This window comes from Carassius carassius, chromosome 36 (assembly GCF_963082965.1).
Source record: "Carassius carassius chromosome 36, fCarCar2.1, whole genome shotgun sequence".
Lineage (NCBI taxonomy): Eukaryota > Metazoa > Chordata > Actinopteri > Cypriniformes > Cyprinidae > Carassius > Carassius carassius.
In genome coordinates this window covers 2,798,329-2,823,692 of record NC_081790.1, presented here as the reverse complement: position 1 = coordinate 2,823,692, position 25,364 = coordinate 2,798,329, and the positions used below count along the sequence as shown (strand labels likewise).

Genomic DNA, 25,364 nt, shown 5'->3' with positions numbered 1-25,364 from the left:
CAAGTCCTATATATACTGATATACATATTAAAAAAAAAAAATGAATTGCAGGAATTAATGTCAATGATAATGTGAGCCATAAATGCTTGACATGACCTTTTTCTTTTATCACCATTAATTAAAGTCTCTCCATGTTGATCGTTTTCCAACAGAAGTGATTGGTTTCTGTGTTATTCAGGTGGGTTGTGGAGCGTGTTCACATTAGGCGGAGTCGGCAGCAGGCCGGGGGCGGAGCAAGATCAGAACCCTCTCCCGCTGTCCAATCAGAGTCTGCTGTTACTGCTGGTTCTGGCCAATCTGATCGACGGCCCGGACTGTCCGAACCCTTACCGCCAGGCTGTTACCTGCTTCAAAAACACTCAAGGTGAACCAGAGTGGCCCCAGTTTGTTGTTGATATTCAGCTGAAAAAATTTCACTGAAAGTGCTACTGTGTGTGTTTCAGATTCCTCATCCATCCCGTCTCCACAGCCTCACACATTTCAGATCAACTTTAACAGTCTGTACACAGCGCTGTGCGAGCAGCAGAAATCAGACCAGGTGACATTACTGCTCTACACGCTACTGCACCAGAACAGCAACATGAGGACGTACATACTGTCCCGCACGGACATGGAGAACCTGGTGAGATTCAGCACCTGTGCATGCATTTCATAGTGCTTGAAGAACTCCTGACTTCTGCCAATCATTCATTGGGATGATATTTGGCATTTTTTTATTATTGGCCATTACATTTTTCTGTTTGGTCCATGTGTCAGAAGATCAGTAGTTTAGTAATATAAAGGCAAACGCTATAATACTTTCTCATATACATTCTCACTGATTGAAACTTTAAAACCTTGGTTTCAAACTACACTGCGGAGTGTGCCACTGTCATATTCATATCATATTCACTGTGTACTGTATGGAAAATTAGCTCAAACCTTTTTTGGAAAAAAAAAAAAAAGATAGATTCATATGACTTTTATTCATTTTTTAACAGTTTTGTACAGAATAAAAAAATTGCCATGTAAAGTTTAAATCTGTTTATTTAATTTTTTTATATTAATTATATATTTTTTATTTTACATGTGTTTATTTTAGAGATTTTTTTATTATTTAAATGTTATTTATTTTCATTTTTCATTTTACAGATTTTATTGAAATGTTTTTTTATTTTTATTTTTTTATTTTACAGATTGTTTGGTGTCGGTAAATATTTTTACATTAATTTTCAAGTTCTATATAATTAAGTAAATATGTAAAATAAATGTACATTTAAATTCAGCTATTGTTATGCTTGTAGTCTTTAATTTCTTTTAATTAAATCGTGTGATTTTCACATCTCTAAATAAGCAAATAAATTAAAAAAAAAAAAAAGTTGGCCAGTGTTTTTTTTTTTTTTTTTTTCACAGTAGTAAAGTATTGTGTCTTTCTGTCTCTGTAGGTGTTGCCGATTCTTGAGATCTTGTATCATGTCGAGGAAAGAAACTCTCATCATGTGTACATGGCCCTCATCATCCTCCTCATTCTCACGGAGGACGACACCTTCAACCGCTCCATACATGAAGTGGTGAGGTCACACACATCACCCCGATCACAAATCTGATTAAAACATAAAGAATCTGCCATGAAAGCTTCATCTGAGAGCCTGAAGTGGTTTCATTGTGTGTGAATATGTGCTTAGGTAGAGGTTCGAGTCTGGAACTGATTCCAGATCTGTGATTCCAGGCAGGAAATGAGACCAACACGACTCGAGTCTGTGTGTGTCCTCTCAGTATATTTGTGTAACTGATGCAGGACAGATTGTATCTGCGGTTGCTTTTCCATTGAGCTTATGTTTATAGATCTGTATGAAAATAACAGTGATATGCATGCACACAAGTTTGCACATTTATTTTTCGATTTTGTTTCAATGCATCAGATGTTCTATCATCAAAACTCACACACAGACACTGTTAGTTCAGAACATACATCATCAGTTGTTTAAAGGTTGTGGTTTGCAGACAGTTACAGCAGTGCACATTGTGCTCCAGCAACTCGATAACAAAGACCATATTTGACCAAGAGTGTTTTCAAACTGGCTTTTGTTTTAATGCTATTTAAATTTTTTAAATATTAGCATAATCTGTGGTTTTGGTAGTTACATCTAAAATAAGTGCAAGATCTTTGAAATTCAGATTGAAATGGTAGATGAACATTCGTTTTAAATAGCGTTTAAACCATTTACTCTTTAGACCTTTTGTACTCCATCCATCTCTTCATGCACTCAGATACTCAGGCGTGCATATGAAGATGACGCTATCAAATTGAATATTTAAAGAATAGTTCATCCAAAAATGAATCCACAGCACTCCAGTCCATCAGTTAATGTCTTGTGAAGCCAAAAGCTGCGTGTTTGTGTGGCTTCTGGAGTGGTGTGGATTATTGTGATGTTTTTATCAGCTGTTTAGACTCTCATTCTGACGGCACCCATTCACTGCAGAGGATCCATTAGTGAGCCAATGATGGAATGATACATTTCTCCAAATCTGATGAAGAAACAAACTCTACATCTTGGATGACACTTTTTATTAATTGTATCATCACCTTTCAAATAGAGCAAAGTCTCATGTTTTTATTGTTAGTTATTGTTGTTTTCTGTTTTCTCTCTCTCAGATGTTGAAGAACATCTCATGGTATACGGAGCGTGTTCTAACGGAGATCTCTCTGGGTTCTCTTTTGATCCTGGTTGTGATTCGGACCATCCAGTTCAACATGACGAGGACCAGGGTGAGACCTCAACCACTGACAAAAACAGCCATATAGATGCGAAGCTCCATAAATATCCAGGTCTTTGGCCGTGGGCACATGCAAATTTAATCATGCAACAGCAAGACTCACAGCAACCTGCTCACGAGTTTTACAAAGATTGCTGAAGTTTTATATTAGATCTGTGAACATATTCAGTCCAGGGAGTCCAATGAACAGAGCAGGTTTTTATATTCAAAGTATAATGAAGCCATTTCATTCTGTTTTGCCCTGCGAGAAGAAACAGCACAAATTATTTATGCATGGTTTTATTGATTTCCCCTGCTTCAGGATAAATACCTCCACACGAACTGCCTGGCTGCCCTAGCAAACATGTCGGCCCAGTTTCGTAACCTACACCAGTACGCCGCCCAGCGAATTATAAGGTTAGTCAACACAGCGCAACTGGTTAGTTGATTATTGAATATTTTAGTATATACAGTGCTGGTCAAAATATGGGGGCAGTACATTTTTTTGTAAAGAAATTAATACTTTTAGTCATCAAGGATGCATGAAGTTGATCATTTAATATTACTATTTGAAATCTTTTTTTTTTATCAAATGTTTTAATACATTGTTTTATAATTTGTTATATAATAATATTTAACAATATTATATATGTTTTTTTTTTATATACTGTGTGTGTGTGTGTGTGTATATACGTACAGACACATAATTAAAATATAAAGCCACTTTTCCACCGCTGGCACTTTTCCCAGGACTTTGGGCTGGTACTCCGTATGTTTCCACCGCAGGAACCAGGATCTAAATAAAGTTCCATGTAAAAAAATTGCCCCTCAGAAAGTCCCTGTTGGCGAGGTAGAACTTTATTAAAGTTCCGGAACTTTCAGAGGCGGGACTTGGGTTCTAAACATGCTGATTGGTTGAGTTCACGCAGCATTGTGATTTCAACCACCATTTATTCAGATAATTTTCAAAATACTACTGTTATCGTGTCATGAAATGTAACTCGCGAAGTCCGTACTACCGAAGATGCAAGTCCGAAATCTGTTTGCTTTGTATTGAGAAACACGCACAGACCTGGGTCACCAGACTGTTTGTCTAATCTTAGACTGCAGTGGAAATACAAAAAGCAACAGGTCTTGGGTGGGGGGGGGGGGGGTAGTTCCCGGGAAAAAAAGGTTCCTGGTACAACTGTTCCTGGTAATTTCAGTGGAAATGTTGGAAATGTTAGTAATAATAATCAAGTAATATATAAGTCCTATTTTGTTCTATGATGTATGTTTTTTGTTGTGATTTAGATTTATTCTGATTAATATTTTTCAACGAATTAACTGATTGATTCCGTTTTTAAATGTAATTTTAATTTAAGATTTTAATTTTGAATGATTTAAATGATTTTTGTAGTACTTTAAGCTGCTTTAAACCATTAACATCTGAGCTTTAGGTGGAATGTTTTCTTTCTTCTTGTCTTTTGATCAATTCAATCAATTGAACAAATATTTTATTCAAATTTTTTAATATTTACTAATTCTAACGTGCACAAAACAATGTAATCTACTTTTGTCCCCCTTTAAAAATGTACAATTTTAATAAGAAAAATAATTGTACATTTTATAAAAATGAGAACTTGTCAGTGAATATGTTGTTTCTGAATGGGTGAGTGTTTCGATGCTACTGCTGTTATCAGGTGAGTCTGTTTGTGTCCGTGTCGAGTAACTGTGCCGTCAGGCCGCGCGCGGTCCAGCATCACAGATGGCCTTATTTGCAACGGTCCAGTAACAGGATCTTGTTTGAGATCAGGAAGGTGAGCAACTGTTAGAGAACAAACAAGCGCTTTCTAACACTTCCATTTATCCGCTGTTGAACACAAACAGATCGCGTTTCATTGCATGATGTTTGTGATACACACACACTGAATTAAAGTGAATGAAATGTTTGTTGACTTTGGTACAAAACACCCCGGTCACCTCAGATGCACTGAAACTGAGCCGTGCTGGCTGTTTTCAAGGCCGCTGACAATCAACGGTCGGATTGGTTGGACATTTAGGCTTTTGTTTCCTGAATAATATCGCACATCCTTTTATATAACATGAAAACATTGTGCCACATTGTAAACAACAGCATAAAAAAACACGTCCTCTGGCAGAGTCAGTGGCTTTAGTTGAGTAAAATCATGTGTTCTGATACATGGCCGTATTTATTGTTTTGTCATTGTGAAGTGCATGTTATGTTTTGGTTTCTGTTGCCCAGATTTTGCCATGTCTTCATCTGGAACAGAGCAAACACAGCTCAAAGGAGGTTTAGCATGCGAGCAGCGGCAAAGTTTTCCTTAATCTTTACATTTTGTTCTGTGGACAAACTCTTGAATTGAACTAGGTTGTGCTGTGTGTTCGTTGTTCTGCTTTAGATTCTGGTTTCTCTGCGCTTTCATCAATGATTGTTTTTAAGTTATTCAGACCAATTAAAACCACTAATGTGACAATGAGAATGATTTAGCTTTTTATTGAGTCTTTTGACCAATTAATTTAAAAGAACCACTCAGAAGAATCATTCGTGAAATAGAATAGGTTGTACTGTTTATTTGTTCTTCTGATTTCGATACTGGCTTCTTAATGATTGCATTAATTATTATTTTACTACTTCAGACCGATTCAAACCATTAACATGAGATTGAGACAGTCTTTTGACCAATTCTGTAAAGAACCACTCAAAAGAGTCATCTGGCCAATTTATTAAAAGACTGATTCAAAACAGTCATTTGTGAGTTTGTTGTTCTGATTTAAATCCTGGTTTCCTGATGTTTCCATTAATGATTATTTTAGTAATTTAGACGGATTTAATAGTCTTTGTCTTTCCAGAGAGTTTATAAAAAAAGAGCCATATGCAGTTCACATACATCACAAACCCACAGCTCAGCTGGAACATCCTTTCAGTGGCGGCACAATCTAACGTTATGGAAGAGGATCTAAATAATAACTAGTTCTTGATGCGGAGTCAAAACCTCAGTCACACTGAACTCTCTCTCTCTCTTCGTTTTACTTCATTAGGAAGTGCACTATCCTGCCAAAAGAAAAAAACGTAGCACTAAAACAGCATTATGGCACGTTCTTCTGAAATGTCAGCCATATTTTCTGCAGCAGTGTCAGCATTTAATTTGATTTGTTCCTTCTTCTTCAGCGTGCTTGGCGGAGGGCAAGGGTATTGGCAGTGAGATAATGCTCACCCGCGGTAGCAACACATAGCGTTTACATAAATGCCCATAGCAACTCTGCTAATGACGGGGGAATGTGGGGCCAAGCGCACTAATTGTACATTATAGTGGCAGCGCAGAGCTTCCTTTAAAGCTGTTTTGTAGAGCTGTGGCACACCGGCGGTGTTAGCGGTTAGCTCATAAGTTAGCATGGCTGTGCGTGCCAAGCGACAGTTTTGCGAATAGGCAAAGGTCAGTGTTTATGGTGGCTAAATTGAACAATTATGCTATTTTCTCCGATTTTATTTACGGGTGGAGCTGCAGTTCTGCTGCATGGGCTAATGTCAATCATCAGGCATTGTTTCCTATGACATCACACACTTTTAAAGCAAACCAGACGCTCATGATGGTGCATGTACCATGTTCTGTGGTCGGGTTTGTTGTTAAAACTGCTTTTAGGCAGTTTATTAATTGCAAAGAAAGCTTGCTTTGTTTTATTAGGCAAGGCAAGTTTATTTATATAACACATTTCATGCACAATGGTAATTCAAAGTGCTTTGCATAAAAGGAAAAAAAAAATCAAGAATAAAACAAGGAATTTAAAAACTTTGAAAATGATTTAAAAATTGATTAAAATGAGGTTAAAAATGAATTTAAAACAGTTGAGAATAGAAAAAAATTATACATAAAATATAGTGCAATCAGTTTTATTGATATTTTGAAAAAAAAAAAAAATATATATATATATATATATATTTTTTTTTTAGTTTAATTTTAGTTTTTTTTTAAGTGCTTTTTTCATTTTCATTATTTTTTAAAATACTATTTAGGTTTAATTATTTTTTTAGTTCAGTAAATTTTTTTACTAGTAAGTCATTTTACTATTTTAATCCTTATGTTTAATTTCATTAATATCTAGATATTTAATTTCACCTTTATTTCAAATAACAAAAGTGTTTTAATAGTTAACTATAATAATCCTTATTCACAACCCCTTATAATACACATTATAATTATTTTTATGTTTTTATATCCATAATGGATATTACACTTTAATGTACAGTACATTAAAGAACACCAAGCTGCATGTTATTTTTAAGTATATAGTTTTTATTACTTTTATTTAACTTTTAGAACATCAAGGTCACATAAAATATATATATATATTTTAAATTTTCAAGTAAAAATTAATTTCAAGCTACAAAAAATGTTTAGCATTTTTTTTAGATATCTATAATCATCTATTAGTATATGAGATTTGACTTAATTTCAGATTTATTTCAATTAACAGACATGTTTTTTAATAGTTTTTTTTTTTTTTACAATATTAACTCTCATTGATTAGATTATAATACATTCTGTTCAGGTCAAAAAGAAAAGAAATATAATTGGTTATTTTTAATGTCTTTTCTTTTGAATACTGTTTTTATCTATTATTATATATTGATTAGTTGTTTTGTTTTTGAGGAGCTCTTGGTTACCAAATTGTGTTCAAGTAACCACTTGATGATATTCATGAGTTAATCCTGGATTTATTTCAAAGCAGTCCTGTCAGTTTTTACGATCTTCTTCTTCTCTCTTCCTCTGATAGTCAAAGCAATGCATCAGGTATTATTGTAGAAGTTCTTCTTTCACTGTATGAATGCATGTTTTGTCCTAAAAGACCAAGTTGCTGGTATAACCGCAGTCTGTTCCATTGAGAGCGGCTTTAAGGATATTGTTTTTCCGTCTTATGTTTATGTGTTTCCTGTGGTGGGTGTCGATAGCACCCAGCTGCTTCAGAAATGAGTAAGAACACTGTGTGTTTCTCTTTGAAGACTCTGTGTCTGTAAAAGTTTGGTATTGAAAGACTTTAATAGCTCCAGGCTGCCCAGAGGATTCTGCTTCCTGTGCGGACAGGAAGTATTTAGAGTTATGAGGCCAGTTCTTCATTAGATGAGTTGGACTTAGACCACACAGATCATAGGCTGCGTGTGTGTGTGTGTGTGTGTGTGTGTGTGTGTGTGTGGGGATGTATTTCTTGTTCATTGTGTGTCATGGGATGTTGATGCTGGAATGGCCGTTGTTTGCGCCATAAAAGCGCAAAACCACAGAATAAGATGAGACACACACACACACACACACACACAAAGAAAGAGAGACTCCAAACTTGAGAGTTTCCTTAAGATGCCAAAATGTTGTCATTCTCTGACTTTATAAGTTTGGATTCTTAAAGGAGTTATTCAACCTCTAAAGTGTTTTTGCTACAGTAAAAACATTTTTTTTTAGATATTTTAATGTTTAAGTATTAAAGAATTAAAAAAAATTATTTTTGTCTTTTTTTTATTACAATTAAACACATTTTCCCTCAAACTCCCATTACTGTAGTTGTCCAAACATTTCACTTCTGAATTTTCTCTTAATTTTAGACTGCCATTAATGCAGTATTCTCCATTAATAATAGTATTATTTTAAACCCTTTGAATATAAAATTATTATTTGACAGTGGCATATTTTAATATAAGTTTAAAGCAGCATTAATTCAGATATATACAATTAAACATTTTTTCCACCAAAGTTTCTCCAGATGATCTGCATATATTTGAAAGTTTTATTTATATGTGACTATTTTTGGACAATATTCTAATAATTATTGATAATATAAATGATTATTGAAGTATTATTATTATTATTAATGTAATAATTAAATAATTATTATGAAATAATACTTTCTTTTATTATTTTATTTTATATTATTATTATTAGTTGTAGTAGAAGTGTTTATTTTTTGCATTAAGATGTTTTTGGGAGGATTTTGTATTTTTATTTGTATTTTTTGGCACTACAGTAATGAGAATTAAATGGGCTGAATTTGGCACATCTAAATGTCTTAATACTTCAAAGACTTAATAAGCAGCGTATAAGTAATACAAGATGTAAAACTTAGATTTTGCGGTATGAAATGTCCTTGACTCATGTTGAGAAGTAAACCTTAAGTCTGTTCAGTCTGTGTGTGTCTTTGGCTTTTTCCATAGCTGTTCAAAATAACAGAACTACAAAGATTTCTGTCCAAAACCCGGTCAGTCACACACACACACACACACACACATGATCTGATAGACCTGCAAATCTGTCAACAGCATGATAATCTCAAACCACACTCACTTGCATATATTAGCCGCAGCACTGTGTGTGTGTGTGTGTGTGTGTGTGTTAAAAGCCCAGGTGCACTGAAAGACCCCGTTCGAAGAGACAGACTGGGTATTTTTAGCTTTGAGTGGCTTTAAGAGTCAACAAAGTGCAGCCTCGTCCCATTAGCACAGCGAGAACACCACCTGCTCCAGACAGACAGACGAAAAGAGACGGGGAAATCGACAGACACCAAATGAAGCACTTCAACTGGCTGTGAACAGACAGACCGTAACAGACACACAGATTTAGCTAGACAGAAAGTACCAGACAGTGTGTGTGTGTGTGTATCAGACAGATCAAAACCCAGAGCAGACGCACAGATAGTTCTGTGTGTGCCAGCGGGCATTTAATGTGCTCTGACTCTCTCAGTAGGTCACAGTGACATGGCATTTCGTACAAACACTCTCTGAGCGCCGCTGTCTGCCCTTCCTGCCGCCGCCGCCGCACAGATCTCAACCCCAAAATAAAACAGATCAATCTAGAATCTCAGACCCCATGAGTTCTCAGGGATGCTTGACGTGGACTCTCTGGTTTGTGCTTGTGGGCTGCTTGTTTGCTTCAGAGGAAACGGTTGATAATAAGAGCAGAGCGGGATGAAAATATTTATGTTCCGATTTGTTTTCCTGTTTGCGTGGTGTTTGCTAAGTCAAGCAGAGCTGAGTATACTTTAAACTTTAGTGTTTGCGCATGAATGATTCCTCAAATCCTGTGTGTTTTTGAGGATGTGTGTTGTTGTGCTTTACGAAGTGATCAGATGCACAGTTTTCAGCATAAAAAGGTGAAAAGAGCTCAGAGAAAAAACCTAGAAATGCCCTATCGGAAGTGTGTGTGTGTGTATAGAAATAAAGTAAAATACAACAAAAACGTAACTTTCTTTTTAATCTCAGAATTTTAGATTTGTATTTAGTTTGTTGTATAAATAAACATAAAAATAATAATATAAGTATAAATGACACTTATTATAATAGTATAAATATAAGTTGATGTTTAAAAAAAACACAATTAATAAAATTCCCAAAGCTTTACTAGACTTTCCTAAATTACAGTTTATAAAATCCAGTTGCTTATATACTATTGTGGCATTTATTTATATTTTTAATCACCTTCAGTTTTCATTTATTTTCATTTATTTGATCGATTTAATGTTGCCAAGCCAACATTTCTTAACAATTTGTGTTCAAGTGATTTGAAGTTTAAAGTTTTTATCCAATATTTAGATGTTATTTAATTTAAGCTTTATTTCAGTTAAAGAAAACATTTATGCATGCACATTTACTTTATGCATATATATATATATATATATATATATAATGTGTGTGTGTGTTAAATGACAGCTTCATACGGTTAGAGCTCAAAGCATGTGCCGTCCTTTAGTGATTGATGAGGTCATCAGTATGAGACACATTAATCCTTCCCATCATCCCTGCTGCTCTCCATCACACCACACGTGCAGCACTTCCATTGTCTTTCACTCACACACACATGCGCGCACACACACTCTTTCAGGCAGAAGAGAAGGATTTGAAGGTCACCGTTGTGAGGGAACTCATTACCCATGATTCATGTTTAACTCTGCCTTTAACATACAAGGCCTCTGATTGGCTCATCTCAGCCTGGCTATTATCACACACACTTACCAGGTCAGAAAGGTGTTAATGTGGGTATATGTATGCATGTGAGTATGATTTGTGACTTTTAATATGACGACCTATTAAGCTGCCTACCTTGACAGCATCTGACAATCCCAGAATGCACTGCAACGCAGTCAATGGGAAAGTGGTGCTTGTAATTCCTTAAATACTGGAAGATACGTGAACTGTCCTGGTTTTAATGCAGTAGAAAACTTTTAATGAAATATACTCATTCAGGACTTCTTTAGTAGGATTTTACCAGAAAAGATTTTAGAATTTTTATCATGTTAATATTTTTATTTTTAATTATTATTGCTATGTTTCTGTTTGCTTGGTTTTTATTTTGTTTTTATGTAACTCTTGTATTATTTTAACTTTTAACTTTTAAAAGTTTTTACCATGAAGATAGCCTTACATGCAGAAATAAAAATGAATTACTACTAATACTGCTGCTACTACTATAGTCTTTTTATTATTTATTATAGTATTTATTATTATTTTAAAATAGCTTTTGTTTTTAAATGTTCAGCTTTTCTTTTTTTTATCTTTTTTTTTTTTTAGTAATTTTATTGTGCTTTTCGTATTTTTTTTTTATTGGGTTTAAAAAAAATTATACAGCTTTTATTTTTAATAATTTTAGTACTTTTAGTACTTCAACTCAAAATTATTTATTTCATTTAGATGCCAAGCCAACATTCATAATTGTTTTTTTGGTGTTATTGTTGTTGTTTTTTTTTTTATTTTATTTTTTTTACTTTTTTTCTGCTTTTGCTGTTTTTTTTTTTTTATTTTTTTTTTTTTTACTTTTTTTAAGCTAATATATATTTTAAAAAAGTAGTTTGTTTTATTTAACTATAACAACACTGGTTAATCTCAGGCTGTATTAGAATTAGGTAACTTAGTGACTGAGACTTTTGATTAAATTAAATCATATAAACAGTTTGTGTTGTAGGAAACTTTTAGCCTGCTTTCTGTTCTTTATTTGAACTCTCAGACCCAGGCAGAAGTGCTTCTGTAATACATGTTGTCCTAGTCTTTTTTTCTAAAATGTGACCCATTTTTCTGTCAAGTTGAATATGAAAAACTACCTAGAGAAACTCAAGTCTGGAGGTTTTTCTGATCCAGCCCTCATGCCCAGACCTGAGAGAAAACTCTGACCCAAATTACACACTGTACAGACCTACGCTTCATTAAAAGAGCTCTGAAACCAGAGCAGAGTTACAAAAGCTTGTGAATGACCTGAGTTACTGATATAGCCATCATGGATCCTGTGACACCTGTTATGCAAGTGACATATCAATAGGATTTTGGTACAGTAAAGAGTCAGTTTTTGTTTGTGTTGTTTTATTATTTTTTAATATTTTTAGTTTTAATGCCTTCTGCAAGACATTGCATTGTTTCATACTTTTCATCTTCAGCCAGATCTTTCTTCCTCAACATGTTTCATGAGAACTGTGACTTGCTTAATAATATGGAACAACCTCTTTAAGTAGGGCTTCCATTTACCTAAGAAGACTTGGCAAACATTTGACCAAACCAGTCTGAGACTGATATCAGTTACTTGAAATGATGTGAAAAACAACACAAACAAAAATCTGACTCTTTACTGTACCCAAATCCTATTTATATGTCACTTGCATAATAATTTGGAACACGGTATAAAAAATTTAAGTAAACATTTTTATATATATATATATATATATATATATATATGTATATGTATATATATATATATATATACAAAAATGTTTACTTAAATTTTTTATACCGTGTATAAAATATATATATATAACAAAAGCCTTGGCAAATGGCTGTAAAAGTTTATGTTGAAGCACTAACATTATTAACTGGAAATATATAAAAACTAGAACTGAACAAAAATTGAAGATAGCAAGATTTTACTTTAAAAAAATAAATAAAATATCAAATTGCAAAAAAACTATATAAAAATAAATTTATTAAAAAAAAAAAAAAAAAAAAAAAAAAAAATATATATATATATATATATATATATATATATATATTCGTTTTTAATTGCACAAAAAAAATAGTATTTCTTTTTTAAAACTTCTCTTGTTTTGTCGTCATTTTTCTCATATCTCAACACAATGCATTGTGGGATTGCCTTCGGGAAGGATGCTTGTCATTCTGCCTTTTGAATTTCTGCCAAAACAAGATATCTTAACATATTTCTGAACGGCAAGTGCAGCATCGACTGCGATGCCTTTGAATGCAGTTTCTCCACTCGTTGCCAGATGTGTGGATTACGATCTTATACATGTGAAAATCTGTGAGGAACAATAAACTCAGCAGTGCTGCAACAGCGTCGTTCATCACCGTGACATGCTGTTTTGATTTCTTGCTGATACTGCGACAGACGATGCGAAAAGATTTCAAGAAAGGCTTTGTGGTTCTAACTCTCTCTCTCTCTGTCTTTCTCTCTCAGTTTGTTTGCTCTGCTGTCAAAGAAGCACAATAAAGTTCTGGAGCAGGCGACCCAGTCCTTGCGTGGGCCTCTGGGAGCAGACGACACGACCGTTCTGCCAGACTATGTGAGTCAATCCTTAAATCAGTTCACTGTGAATCAGTGAGAGTCAATTCACTGATTCAAAAAGTCTTCAGTTAGTTTGTTTTCAAAATGTTTTGTTTTTAAAGTCCTAAAGAGTGTAACAAGAATCTTAATTTCAATTTTAAAAGGTCTTAAATCTGGAGATTTGAAGTTGCGATACAACTTTATATGATGAATAAATGTCACATTTCTATGATTTATTGAAAAGAAAATGAAACCACCATTGCACATCCTACAGGCTCATTGTTTCATAAACAGTTTGCGATCAATGTATACCGTGCATTTATGCCAAAAGAAATTACTTATGATTTACTGTTAATAAATGATGATAATGTTTACTTTACAGTGTTCATATTGAAATATGTTTTTAGATGGTTGTAAGAGTGCATAGTTTATGTCACTCATCTGTTTGAATAAATTAATGATTTTCCAAAATAAGAGCATTTTGCTTTGTTTATAATTAAAAGTCCCACATTATGCAGGTCATATCATTTTCTGGTTATTATTGATACATCATTATAAGTGAGACTTGTCACAGCACTTACATATTATTGCTCTCTTGTTGGTTTGGTTGTTTCTATTGTCCTCATTTGTGATAAAAGCATTTGCTAAATGACTAAATGTAAATGAAAATTATTATTGAATGAATTAATGAATTGTTTAGTGGTTTACTATGTACTACTGTACACTTAAAGCACCTAATACTTGTGCCATTCAGAAGTTATTGAGTAAAATTAGTAGTTAATATGTAGAATTATTTTAAATGAGTAGGATTGAACATGATTAATTAAAAAAATAGATATAAAAATTAAAATATTTGTGTGTATATATTCTTTTATTAAAATTGGGAGCCCCGTCTATACATGCATGCTTGGCCTCGGCTTGTGATTGGATCATCAGATGTTAATATCAGGTATAAACAGCAAGTTTTGTTAGTGCTACATCTGCATAAAGGCATGCCCAAATGTGTGCGTGTCTCCAGACAGTAGACAGTCCTTCTAGACATAAAGACACATTGTAGACATAAAGGGAGGGCGGGGCTTAGAGGAAAGGGGGAGGGGCTGTTTGTGCAGGTCATTTAGGTCAGTGGGTTTGACCCTAGAGGGCAGCAGCCAACCTGCTCTGATGCTCCCTAGAGAGGGGGTCGTGTGTGGGACAATAGGGATGTTGAGGACGTGTGTGTGTGTGTGTGTGTGTTTGCACCACAAACAGCCTGAGGCCGGAGCCTTGCAGATGTCTGCTGTGTGTCTGGATGGGTCAGACTTCTGTCTGCTGTCCTGATTAAGCCCCGCACCCCTGCTTTGTGTCTCTCTCTCCTTCCTTTCACATCTACTCCTCTTCGTCTGTCCATCTGTCTCTCAGTCTGAATATCTTCACTCCCTCTTCCACTCAGTGATGACACTGCATGACCTACCCACAAAAAACAAACAGGGCATTGCGGTCCTCATTTACAAGCTTTATTCTTTGTTTTTGGGAGCATATTGCAACACACAGAGTCATTTGATTTAGCATCTGTATGCCATCTTGAATCATTCAGAAGTTCTTAAATTAAAATTCATTGTAGTAAAATATTAGACATTTTAATAAATACATGAGTATGAAAAAAAAGTGTGTTTTTAAAGTTTTCTTTAAAATAATAATAGTAATAATGCATCTAGACCTCTAATGAAGTTTAAAAAATAATTTAAAAGAGTACAATTCATACTAATCAATTAAAATCATTAGTTTATTGTTAAAATGACATCGCAAGCTCTGAATCATTCGTAAGTTAGAGTAAAATTAGTAGTTATTGAAATGATAAATAATAATAAATAATGATAAACTATAGTTATCATAAAAAGGTAATAATAATAATAACAGCAACAACAATAAAAGTTATAAAAAGTAATTTATTTGCATGAACTCTATTTAAGTATTTAAAAATATAAAAATGTTATTTATATTATTTAAATTATATATAATTGTGTGTGTGAAAAAAAATATATAGATGGATAGATATTTATTATTATTATTATTATTGCTATTCATTTATTGTTAATATGCCATCAGCTCTGATGGTGTTCCTAAGTTATTTGAGTGAGATTACTAGTTATTTAAATGGTTAGTATCGATCTATATTTTATTTTTTATTTTATATTTTACGTTTTATTTTTTTATTTATATTTTACAGACAAAATAAAGTGATTAAATAGCTGTGCAGTGTGACAATTAGAGCATTGTTCCATTAAATGCACATGGCACTGGGTGTTTTCAAGTGTCATTATTGCACTCATGGAAGCAATTTTATTTTGTGCTGTGTGTTTTTTTGGCCTTTTGAGTTGTTGTTGTTGTTGTGTAAAGCAGACTTTGTGAGGACATTATCCCAGCAGCAGCTTTAAGAGGCCCTGTGCATTGCCAGTTTTCCCAGAACCTGATTGAGCTCCAGCTCTGGGGGGCTCCGTTTCTCAGACTTTTATGGGAAGGATGTCCTAAACTGACGTTATCAAACACCAGTTTAGACTACATTTGATTTTGTAAGCCTTTCCACTGCCATATCTCATAAGACAAACGACATTGGCGCACACACTGTTATCGTCTGCTGTCACTGTTATCGCCATGGGATTTCCTTCATTCTATGGGAACAGATGAAGATGTGTGTCTGTACATACAGAGCTTTTATAGCATCTGATGAAACGGATATCGCCAGCTCTGGATGAGCTGCTTTCAGAAACATAAACCAGTCGATATGCACACATCAGCTCTAGATTCATTCACTATAGCCGCGTTTCCACCGCAGGAACTTAACCCAGGAACTAGGGACTTTGAGCTGGTACTCCCTACTTTTTCAAAGGTCTGGAACTATTGGGGGCAACCACCATTTATTCTGATCATTTTCAAAATATTAGTCTTATCGCGTCATGTAATGTAGTTTTAAATGTATTTCTGGCGACAATGTAGTTTTTATTTTTTTTACTCAAATCTGCGGTTTATTTATAAAGACAGCGCCTATTTAAAAATGTGTTTCGCAGACTTGCATCGTCGCAGACATCACCCTCCCGAGTCAAACTCACAAAGTCTGAACTACTGAGGATGTAAGTCTGAAATCTGCTAACTCTGTATTAAGAAACATGCACAGACCTCCGTCACCAGACTGTTTGCCTAATCTTACCGGTACTTTACACCGCGGTGGAAACACAGAAAACATCAGGTCTGGGGGGAAAATAGTTCCTGGAAAGAAAAGTTCCTGGTACAATTGTTCTGGGTAATTTCGGTGGAAATGTGGCATATTGGTAACTCGAAGCCATTTCTGCTTTAAAACTAAATCATTTTTGGTGTTCTTTACTTGACAGAAAAATAATTAAATTCCTAATCTTCTACAAGCCTGAACATCTCTGTAGGGACTTCTGGTCCATATTGACTGGATATTAAACACATCTTCAGATATTTATCTATATCCAAGTCACCAAGTATTTGCAGCATGTGGTAAATCTAAATGAGTTCTAAGCTGTGATTTGTAATGAACACACAAACCCATGTGACATCATTTCTGTGCACCACATATTTAATGATGTGTGTTAGATGTGTTTGCACATAAATGTGTAAATGTGTGTGTGTTTATTGGCTCTGAGTGTTAATTAGAATTGCAGCACATATGTGGCGTCTCGTCACGTTCCTCTGGGTCTCATTGATGCGCTGCGCTTTCCATCAGTGCTGGGATCTTTCACACTTCTCTACCAGTGTTATTATAGTAGCATTACGACATTATTACAGTTTTTATTCATCTTTTGAATTAGTAAATAATATTTCGAATTTTTATTATATTTTAACCTAAGTGAAAATGTGAAACTTTGCCCTGGCAATTAGACTAAATAAAGTTTTATTTCTAATTAAAATAATTATTTTATTAAAAAAAATTAACGATTTTAGTTTCAGTTTTAGACACTTTGTAGGTTTCACTTCTATATCTGTATCGTTGTTTTACTTATTATTGATCTTTATCATTGAGATACTATTATTTTTTTTATTAAAAGTAATATGAATTAGTTTGTATTTTTAATGTTATTTATTTTTATAATTTTTCATATTTTTCATATTTTTTATTTTTTAATATTCATTTTAATTAAATTTAATAATTCTATTGAACATGTGAAATGTTGCAATGGCTACTAGCTGAAGTTTCCATTAATTTCATTTCATTTAAATATATATTTTAATATTAGTTTAAATATATTTTTTAATAGTTTTTTTTTCTTTTACCTCTAATAATTGTGATCTGTACAAAGAGAGTCAGTCTGCTGGCCCGTGATTATGATCTCAACCAAGCATGAAAAGATTCACTTTGTTTCTGCAGAGTGTCTGATTCACCTTGAAGACGAATCTCCATTTGTTCTGTGATTTACCTGAGTGTTGCCATGCCAACCGTTCTTGTTTCTCTCGGCTGCGTCTCTCACCCTGACCTTTGCCCCTTGACCTCTGTTTGAGAGTGTAAGGGCTTGTAACCATGGAGATGTGAGTTTGCCTCTTTCTGGCTTAGACAGTACTGACATCACAGTCATTAGCTGATCATTAGACCACACACACACACACACACACACCCGCGCGCTCATGCATGTTTGCACACAGACATCTCTCTCACTGGATGACTAATGACTGTCTGGAACTGGATGCATGTGCACTTCCTGTTCCTTTCTGTCTGTTTCTCAATGCACACACACCTGATTTCAATTTCAAAACCATCGTTCCCTGCAGTGCTCTTTCAGCATCATTGAGAAACCATTATATTTAAGTGTTTTTATATTTATTTTATTTTTATTTTTTTGTTTTGTTTTTCACTTTTATTTTGATTTAAATAAAATGTTTTAGTGATGATGTGTGTTTTTGTCATTTTAAAAGTTTTTGTTTCTTTTTTTTAATGCTTATATAGTTTTGATATTTTTTTTTTATTTCAGTTGAATGGAATGGAAATGAGAAATGTTGCCTTGGCAGTCAGCTGAAATAAAATAAGTTACATTTTTTTTTAATATTTTGTTTTATTTTATTTAACCTTCTATTTTATTTGAACAAAATTATTTTATGGTTTTAGTTAACGCTATTATCCTTGTTTCTCTGACTCTATATTGTCTTGATTCAAATGGAGCTACAGCCCATGTCTTACATGCTTCAGTTGAAATCAGGCATCATATTTGTGATATAATACAGCAGAAGTAACTGTTGAACACAGTTTTTGTATTCATTACCATTCAAAACTTTTTTTTTTTTAGTGCCTCTTCGGCTCACAAAGGCTGCATTGAATTGATCAAAAATACAGATACAATTTTGAAATATTATTACAATTTAAAATAAATGTTTTCTCTGTGAATATATATTAAAATGAAATTTATTCCAGTGATCAAAGATTAATTTTCAGCATCATTACTCCTGTCTTCAGTGTCACATGATCCTTCAGAAAACATTCTGATATACAGATTTGCAGCTCAAGAAACTTGTATTATTATTATTAATATTATTAATGTTGGTAACAGTTGTGCTGCCCAATATTTTGTGGAAACTGTGATTATTGAGTAATGAATAGAAAGTTATAAAGAACAGCTTTCATTTGAAATTGTTTTGAATCATTTAAATGGTCTTACTATCATTCTTGATCAATTTACTGTGCCCTTGCTGAATAAACATATTCATTTCTTTACAAAAAAGCAGTTTACTCCAAACTTTTGCAGCACTTCGAGTCTGAAGAAGGTGTGAGTGTGTGGGTGTGTGTGTGTGTGTGTGTGTTTTTAGGTGTAGGATTTGTAAAAAATCCGTCTGCCTTTCCACACAGTCAGGTTATTCACACATTAACATCTGACCTGAATTCCCCTCTCTTTCTGTGTGTGTGTGTGTGTGTGTGTGTGTGTGATCTCATTAGTCTGTACTGTAGAGCAGATCCTCTCATCCCTAATTCACTCCTACGTTCTTCTCGTCTAATTATCACTCCCTGTTTCTGTCTAGACACCTCCAAGCGTCTTTCTAGGTTGTAGTTTGATCTGGTTCCCCAGTACTTTTTTCACTGACTTTGCTTCACGGCCCAAATTTTACACTGAACATCACGAAGCGATGTCATTTACCCATTTGAACAGACCTGCGACCTGTTCGTTGTGAAACTAGATGAGTATTTCCAGGTCTGGTCTGATCCTGTCTTTTTATAAGTATCTACTAAGTTCAGTTTTTAACGGTGGCGACGGTCTCCCACCCCGTTAATATTCCCGACTGCTGCATCCGCAGATCTTTTCTTTGTAGGGGGTCGTCATGGGAACCGGGGCAGGAATTTTCTCCGTGTGTTGGTAGGAGAAGGTGTGAGGAATGTGACCCAGAGCGGGGGCTTTCGTCCGGACAGATTTCATCAATGCAGCAACTGCAAACTCAACATTCAGACCATTGAATTAAATCTGAATGAGATTATAATGTGAATTGTCTTCCGTTCTTTCCATTTTTGTATTTTAATGAATGTATTTTGTTTGGTGGAACTCATCCCTAGTTTTAAGGCCAGAAGTAGTCATTATTTTTTTCGCAGTGCTGTTTGCTGCCAAAGTTACACATTTCAGCTTTAATATCAAAAACATTGTTGTCTTCTTTTTCTGTTTTCTTTTCTTTACTCTCCCTATTTTCTTTTTTTTTTTTGCGTTTTTTTTTTCTTTTAATTTTTCATTTGAATTCTTTCTTGCTTTCTTTTTTTCTGTCTCTTTTTTCTTTCTTGACATTTATGTAGTTTAATTTACTTTTTTATTTTATTTTTCTTTTCTTTACTTTTTCCTTTACCATTTGTTTTCTTTTTTCTTTTCTTTTTCATTTCTTTTGCTTTAATATTTTTGCTTATTATTTATTTTTATGCCTTTTCTTTGTCTTTTCCTATTTCTATTTTAATATTTCTTTTCTTTTCTTCTATTTTGTGTAATTTTAATTTTATTCTTTTTCCTTTCTTTTAATTTTTTCTTTTCCTTTTATACTATCTTTTTTTATTATTTTTCTTTTTTAACGTTTTTCCTTTCTGCTTTTTCTTTTCTTTCTTTCTTTCTTTCTTTCTTTCTTTCTTTCTTTCTTTCTTTCTTTCTTTCTTTCTTTCTTTTAAAGTAAAAGTGAAAGTGACGTGACATTCAGCCAAGTATGGTGACCCATACTCAGAATTTGTGCTCTTCATTTAACCCATCCAAAGTGCACACACACAGAGCAGTGATCACACACACACACACACACACACACACAAACACTGTGAACACACACCTGGGTCAGTGGTCATCATTTATGCTGCGGCGCCCGGGAGCAGTTGGGGGTTCGGTGCCTTGCTCAAGGGCACCTCAGTCATGGTATTGAAGGTGAAGAGAGTGCTGTACACACCCCCCTCCCACCTACAATTCCTGCTAGCCCGAGACTCGAACTTGCAACCTTTGGATTACGAGTCAGAATCTCCAACCATTAGGCCACATCTTCCCAACCACTTCCCCTTTCAGATCTCAGAATGTCCTGAGATCTCTTGAAATGTCTGTCATTCTTGACATTTCTATTTACTTTTGTTTGAACTTCAACTCATTCCTAATTTTAAGGCTCGAAGTATTGCAAGAACTCTGTACCTGATGCAGGTTTTTCTGGAAAACCGTTTGAAAACAGTCATTATTTTTTGCAGTTCTGCTTGCTGCCACTAGAGGCACCAAGATAACACACTTCAGCTTTAATGCAGCAACACTGGGGTCAAGGTTTGCATGGAGAGCTGATATAAGAGTGTGTTTTCCTTGTCTTGCATCATGCGTTGGGGTCAGATTTTGCCTTTAACTGTGACCTGACATCAAGAATGGCATTTTTTCTGTCTCTAGTGTTCAGGTATTAACAGATGGTAGCGTATGGGGACACTGAACGCAGTTTACTTTTGTGTGTGTGTGTGTGTGTGTGTGTGTGAGTCTCCAGAGGAATTCATCTGCGTGAGACTCAGACAGAGCACTAACCGCAGTAATCATGGAGCAGGTTTACAAGACCACAGTCTTGCCAAATCCTGGTGTCTTTCCAGTAAAGCCATTGTTCTGCTGGCGTTTGCCCGTCACTGGTGCTGCTGTGAGACTGATTCAGTCTGAGGTGTTTTACACATGTACTGTATGTCTCTGACTCTCGAGGGAAAGTCTTAGACCTGTGGTGTCTTTTCTTGCTTCAATGCACAATGTAAAATCTGATCTGGATGTTTGTCAGATCTCTTTTCCACCAGCGTTAACCGGGTGCTGGTTCAGAGTTTGCTCGACTGCCGAGCCTCCTAAGAACCGGTTCTCCTTTCCACGGATTAGAGAGCCACCACAGAGCCAGGTCTTGAATACGTCTCATCTTTCCTAGCAATGCTAGTACAACTGTGCCAGACACAACAGGCTTGTTCTGTGCGCGTCAAAAATGGCGGTCAAACGTTTTTGTTTGTCTTGTTGGTCAACTCTTTTATTTTACAGATGGTCTTTTATTTTCATTTCTTGTTTTAAATGTGATTTTCCTTTGCAGTGTTTTTTAACGACACTGTGGTTGTTTATCAGTCATTGAAGCTAAATCTATAAAGTTCTGTGTTTTGGTACATTCCTGGCCTCTTTTTCGAGCTTTTCTGATCTGTCATCTCCTAAAATCAGTTCAGTTAGCATCCACTTAAAGAGCGTTTGATGTGGTGTTTCTCTCTCTCTCTGTGTGTGTGTGTGTGTGTGTGTGTGTCTGGAAACCCGTTTGCACATTCTGTTCCATTGACTTGCTTTTGTCCAGAGAGATTTGTGGCTCAGAAACTGACATCAGTGTTGAGGATGAGAAACGGATGAATAACATGAAGAGGAGGCTGATGGCTGCAGGCAGAGAGTCTGTAGAGAAGGACAGTGGGAGAAAAGGAAATGAGAAGGTCAGAGGTCAGATACTGAAGGCTCTTCAGAGACGTGACATGCTACAGTACATGGAAGTCTTTCTGTCTCAAAAGAATCAAAAAACATGCTGAAGAGAAGAATCTTTTTCTAACACTTAATGTATATAAAATACGTTGTGAAGAATTTTTTCTTTTTTTATTCTTGACTTTTTTCCTTTATTTTCCTTTTACGCTTTTTCCATTTTGTTTTATATTTTATATATATTGTATTCTTTAATAATTGCACCTGACTCACATTTCACTGCTGGTTATATATGCTCTATATAATCGTGTATGTGATGAATAAAATTAATATAAATTAATAATATAAAATGGAATATATTTTAATAGTATATAATATACTTGTATTTTTATAAGATATAATGGTTTACTATCGCAATTAGCCCTGTTTTAACCCCAGGTTAAGGCGAGTATCTGTGTGTCTGTGATTTTTCTGGTTTGCATTGAACAAGCTGCTGATGTAAAGACTGTCTGTAAAGGCTGATAATATCACACACACTATGCATCCATACAGCCCTGACATCAAACATGCTTAAATATGATGCTTGAAATCTATATGTTGTGGCTACAGAGAGATGAAGAGGCAGAAACACAGAGATGATGCAGTTGTGTTGCCCCTGTGTGTGTGTGTGTGTGTGTGTGACCTAGAAAATGTGTTACAGCCCAGACTGCAGCAGAGCATAGGGAACGATAACCCATTTAACACACACACACACACACAGTGTGCTGTACTCGCCCTTAATAAACAGCATGTTTGGCATCATAGGTGTATTTGTGGTTTATGTTCAGCAACATTTATTAATGTTTTTAAAAGAAGTCTCTTCTGCTCACCAATGCTGCATTTATTGGATCAAAAATACAGTAATATTGTGAAATATCATTACAGTTTAAAATAGCAGTTTTCTATGTGAATATAAGGTAAGATGTGATTTATTGCTCAGATCGAAGCTGAGTTTTCAGTGGTTTTCTGTGTTTTTCCCTCAGGCTCAGGATCTGAACGTCATCGAGGAGGTGATCAGGATGATGCTGGAGATTATAAACTCCTGTTTGAGTAACTCGCTCCATCACAACCCAAACCTGCTGTACGCGCTGCTCTACAAGCGCGAGCTCTTCGAGCAGTTCAGATCACATCCGTCCTTCCAGGATATCATGCAGAACCTGGACACGGTGAGACGGGACTCTGTGATCCTGCTCTCTTCACAACACAAAGACAGCGGCCTAACTCAAACTGAACCTTGCTAGTAACTGATTTGAAATATTCTCCATAGGCAGCAACTCAAACACACTAATAATGAAATATATATATATATATATATATATATATATATATATATATATATATATATGCAAAGCGTAAAAACTCACAATTGATTAACTCTGAACACTGATGAGACCTTTATAAAAGTATTAAATATATTACGTAATATATTTGTACATTCAAATAAAATATCAAATATTATATTTAAAATCTACAGTATATTTGTTTTAATCTATTGAAAAGTATAGAAAAATAGTTAAAATTTATCATGTATTTGTTTAAAATTATATATGTAAATACATTTTATTACCATGGTAAAAAATAATAAAAAATACATTTATAAATAAATAATTAGCAAAATAAATATTTCTAAACCGACGTGTTTTGCAATATTGCTACATTTAATTTAAAAAAGAAAACACTTCTCACAGTAGAAATAGATTAACATAGGGAGTTCTTTTTATCTTCTATATTTATTTATGATATGAAAATGACAATTATAAATAAAATTATTCTTTGTTAAAACATTTTTATAAAAAATGATTTATGAAATCAATATTTTAAGCAGTTAAAAAGAAATATAAATTCGTAAATCTAAAAATTCATTAAAAATATCTTTAACTGATAGTTTAAAATAAAAACAGTATTTTCACATAAACAATAAAATTATCTATACAAATTAATTTATGAATGATTAAAAAAAATCAATATATATAATAAATGTATTCTACTAAATCTTATGTATAAACACACAAAAAGTATTTTAATGAGCACAAAACACATGGTACACAGATATTGAGTGAAATAGTTGATTTTTAAGGAGTTTTGTATTCTTACTTTTTAGCTATGAATAAAACATTGACATTTTGCATTGTGGGACTGTGTCATACCTGTATACATGCAATAATGAAATTGTTAAAAACAACATATATTTTAACAACAACAAACTATTCAAAAACCTACTATGGTACTACCATCTGTTACCATCACTTGTACTGCCACAGTACTGTGCTTATGATGCCTAAATGTGCTGTCTAGGTAGGCAGCTCACTGGACTGGAGGAACAGAGCTTGCATTTTTCTTTTATCTGTGTAATTCAAAACAAAGCTCTCAGTGCAAACGTTCATATGCTGTAGATGCAGAGATTTGCACTGGACCTGCTGCAGTTCTATTGTGCTGTAGTAGCCCAGGGGGTTTCTGGGTAATCTACAGAAGTCAGGAAGTAAATTCCTGTTTAAACGCACACACTGGTGCATTAATGCCGCATGACTCACTGCAGCCTTAAAAACACACTGCAGAATAAAATACACCCATAGATCCCTTTAAATACTCAATGACACTCAGATGAGTCCAGAAGATGGTAAAAAATGTAATTTGACGTTTAGTTTTTTATATTCATTCATCACTTTTGAGCTTGAAGGTCGTCACACACATTGCATTGTGGGATTTTATATCTCATACACTGTGCAGACATCATTATTTCAGTGTTTACAGCATTGTGTGTGTGTGTGTGTGTGTGTGTGTGTGGCAGGTGATTGGATTCTTTAGCCAGCGACTGGAGCAGGCAGGAAGTGACCTGTCCGTGGAGAGAGTTCAAGAGGTCATCCAGAAAGGTGCGACGGCCCTCCCTAAAGAGCGTCTGAAGGTAAGAACACAGATAGTAGTGATAATACGTGTTTAATACATTCACAACTTCACAGAAACACAACATACGCCGTCTATCTGGTGTCATCGACCCGCTTTCCACCTCTCCACCCGTCTGACCTCTCCACTCTGATATTTGTTCCATTTCAAAACAAAATATCTGGCTGCATCTAAATATGGAACCGTGACATTTCACTTCCTCCTAGAGACAGGAAAACAAATTCTTTTAAGACACGCTGGATTAATAATTCACCAGCTGTCTGTATCACACAACTGCCCACGTACA

General features: G+C 34.5%; 1 protein-coding gene across 1 annotated transcript in view; it reads left to right on the top strand.

Moving 5' to 3' along the window:
• LOC132116909 (dymeclin-like) overlaps positions 1-25,364 on the top strand; it is a 65,581-nt gene that overhangs the window by 21,153 nt on the left and 19,064 nt on the right. The window contains 8 exon segments of the mRNA XM_059525801.1: positions 179-364; positions 444-622; positions 1,425-1,550; positions 2,636-2,749; positions 3,059-3,153; positions 13,170-13,275; positions 23,161-23,343; positions 24,966-25,079. Of these exon segments, the coding sequence (XP_059381784.1) occupies positions 179-364; positions 444-622; positions 1,425-1,550; positions 2,636-2,749; positions 3,059-3,153; positions 13,170-13,275; positions 23,161-23,343; positions 24,966-25,079 (1,103 nt within the window).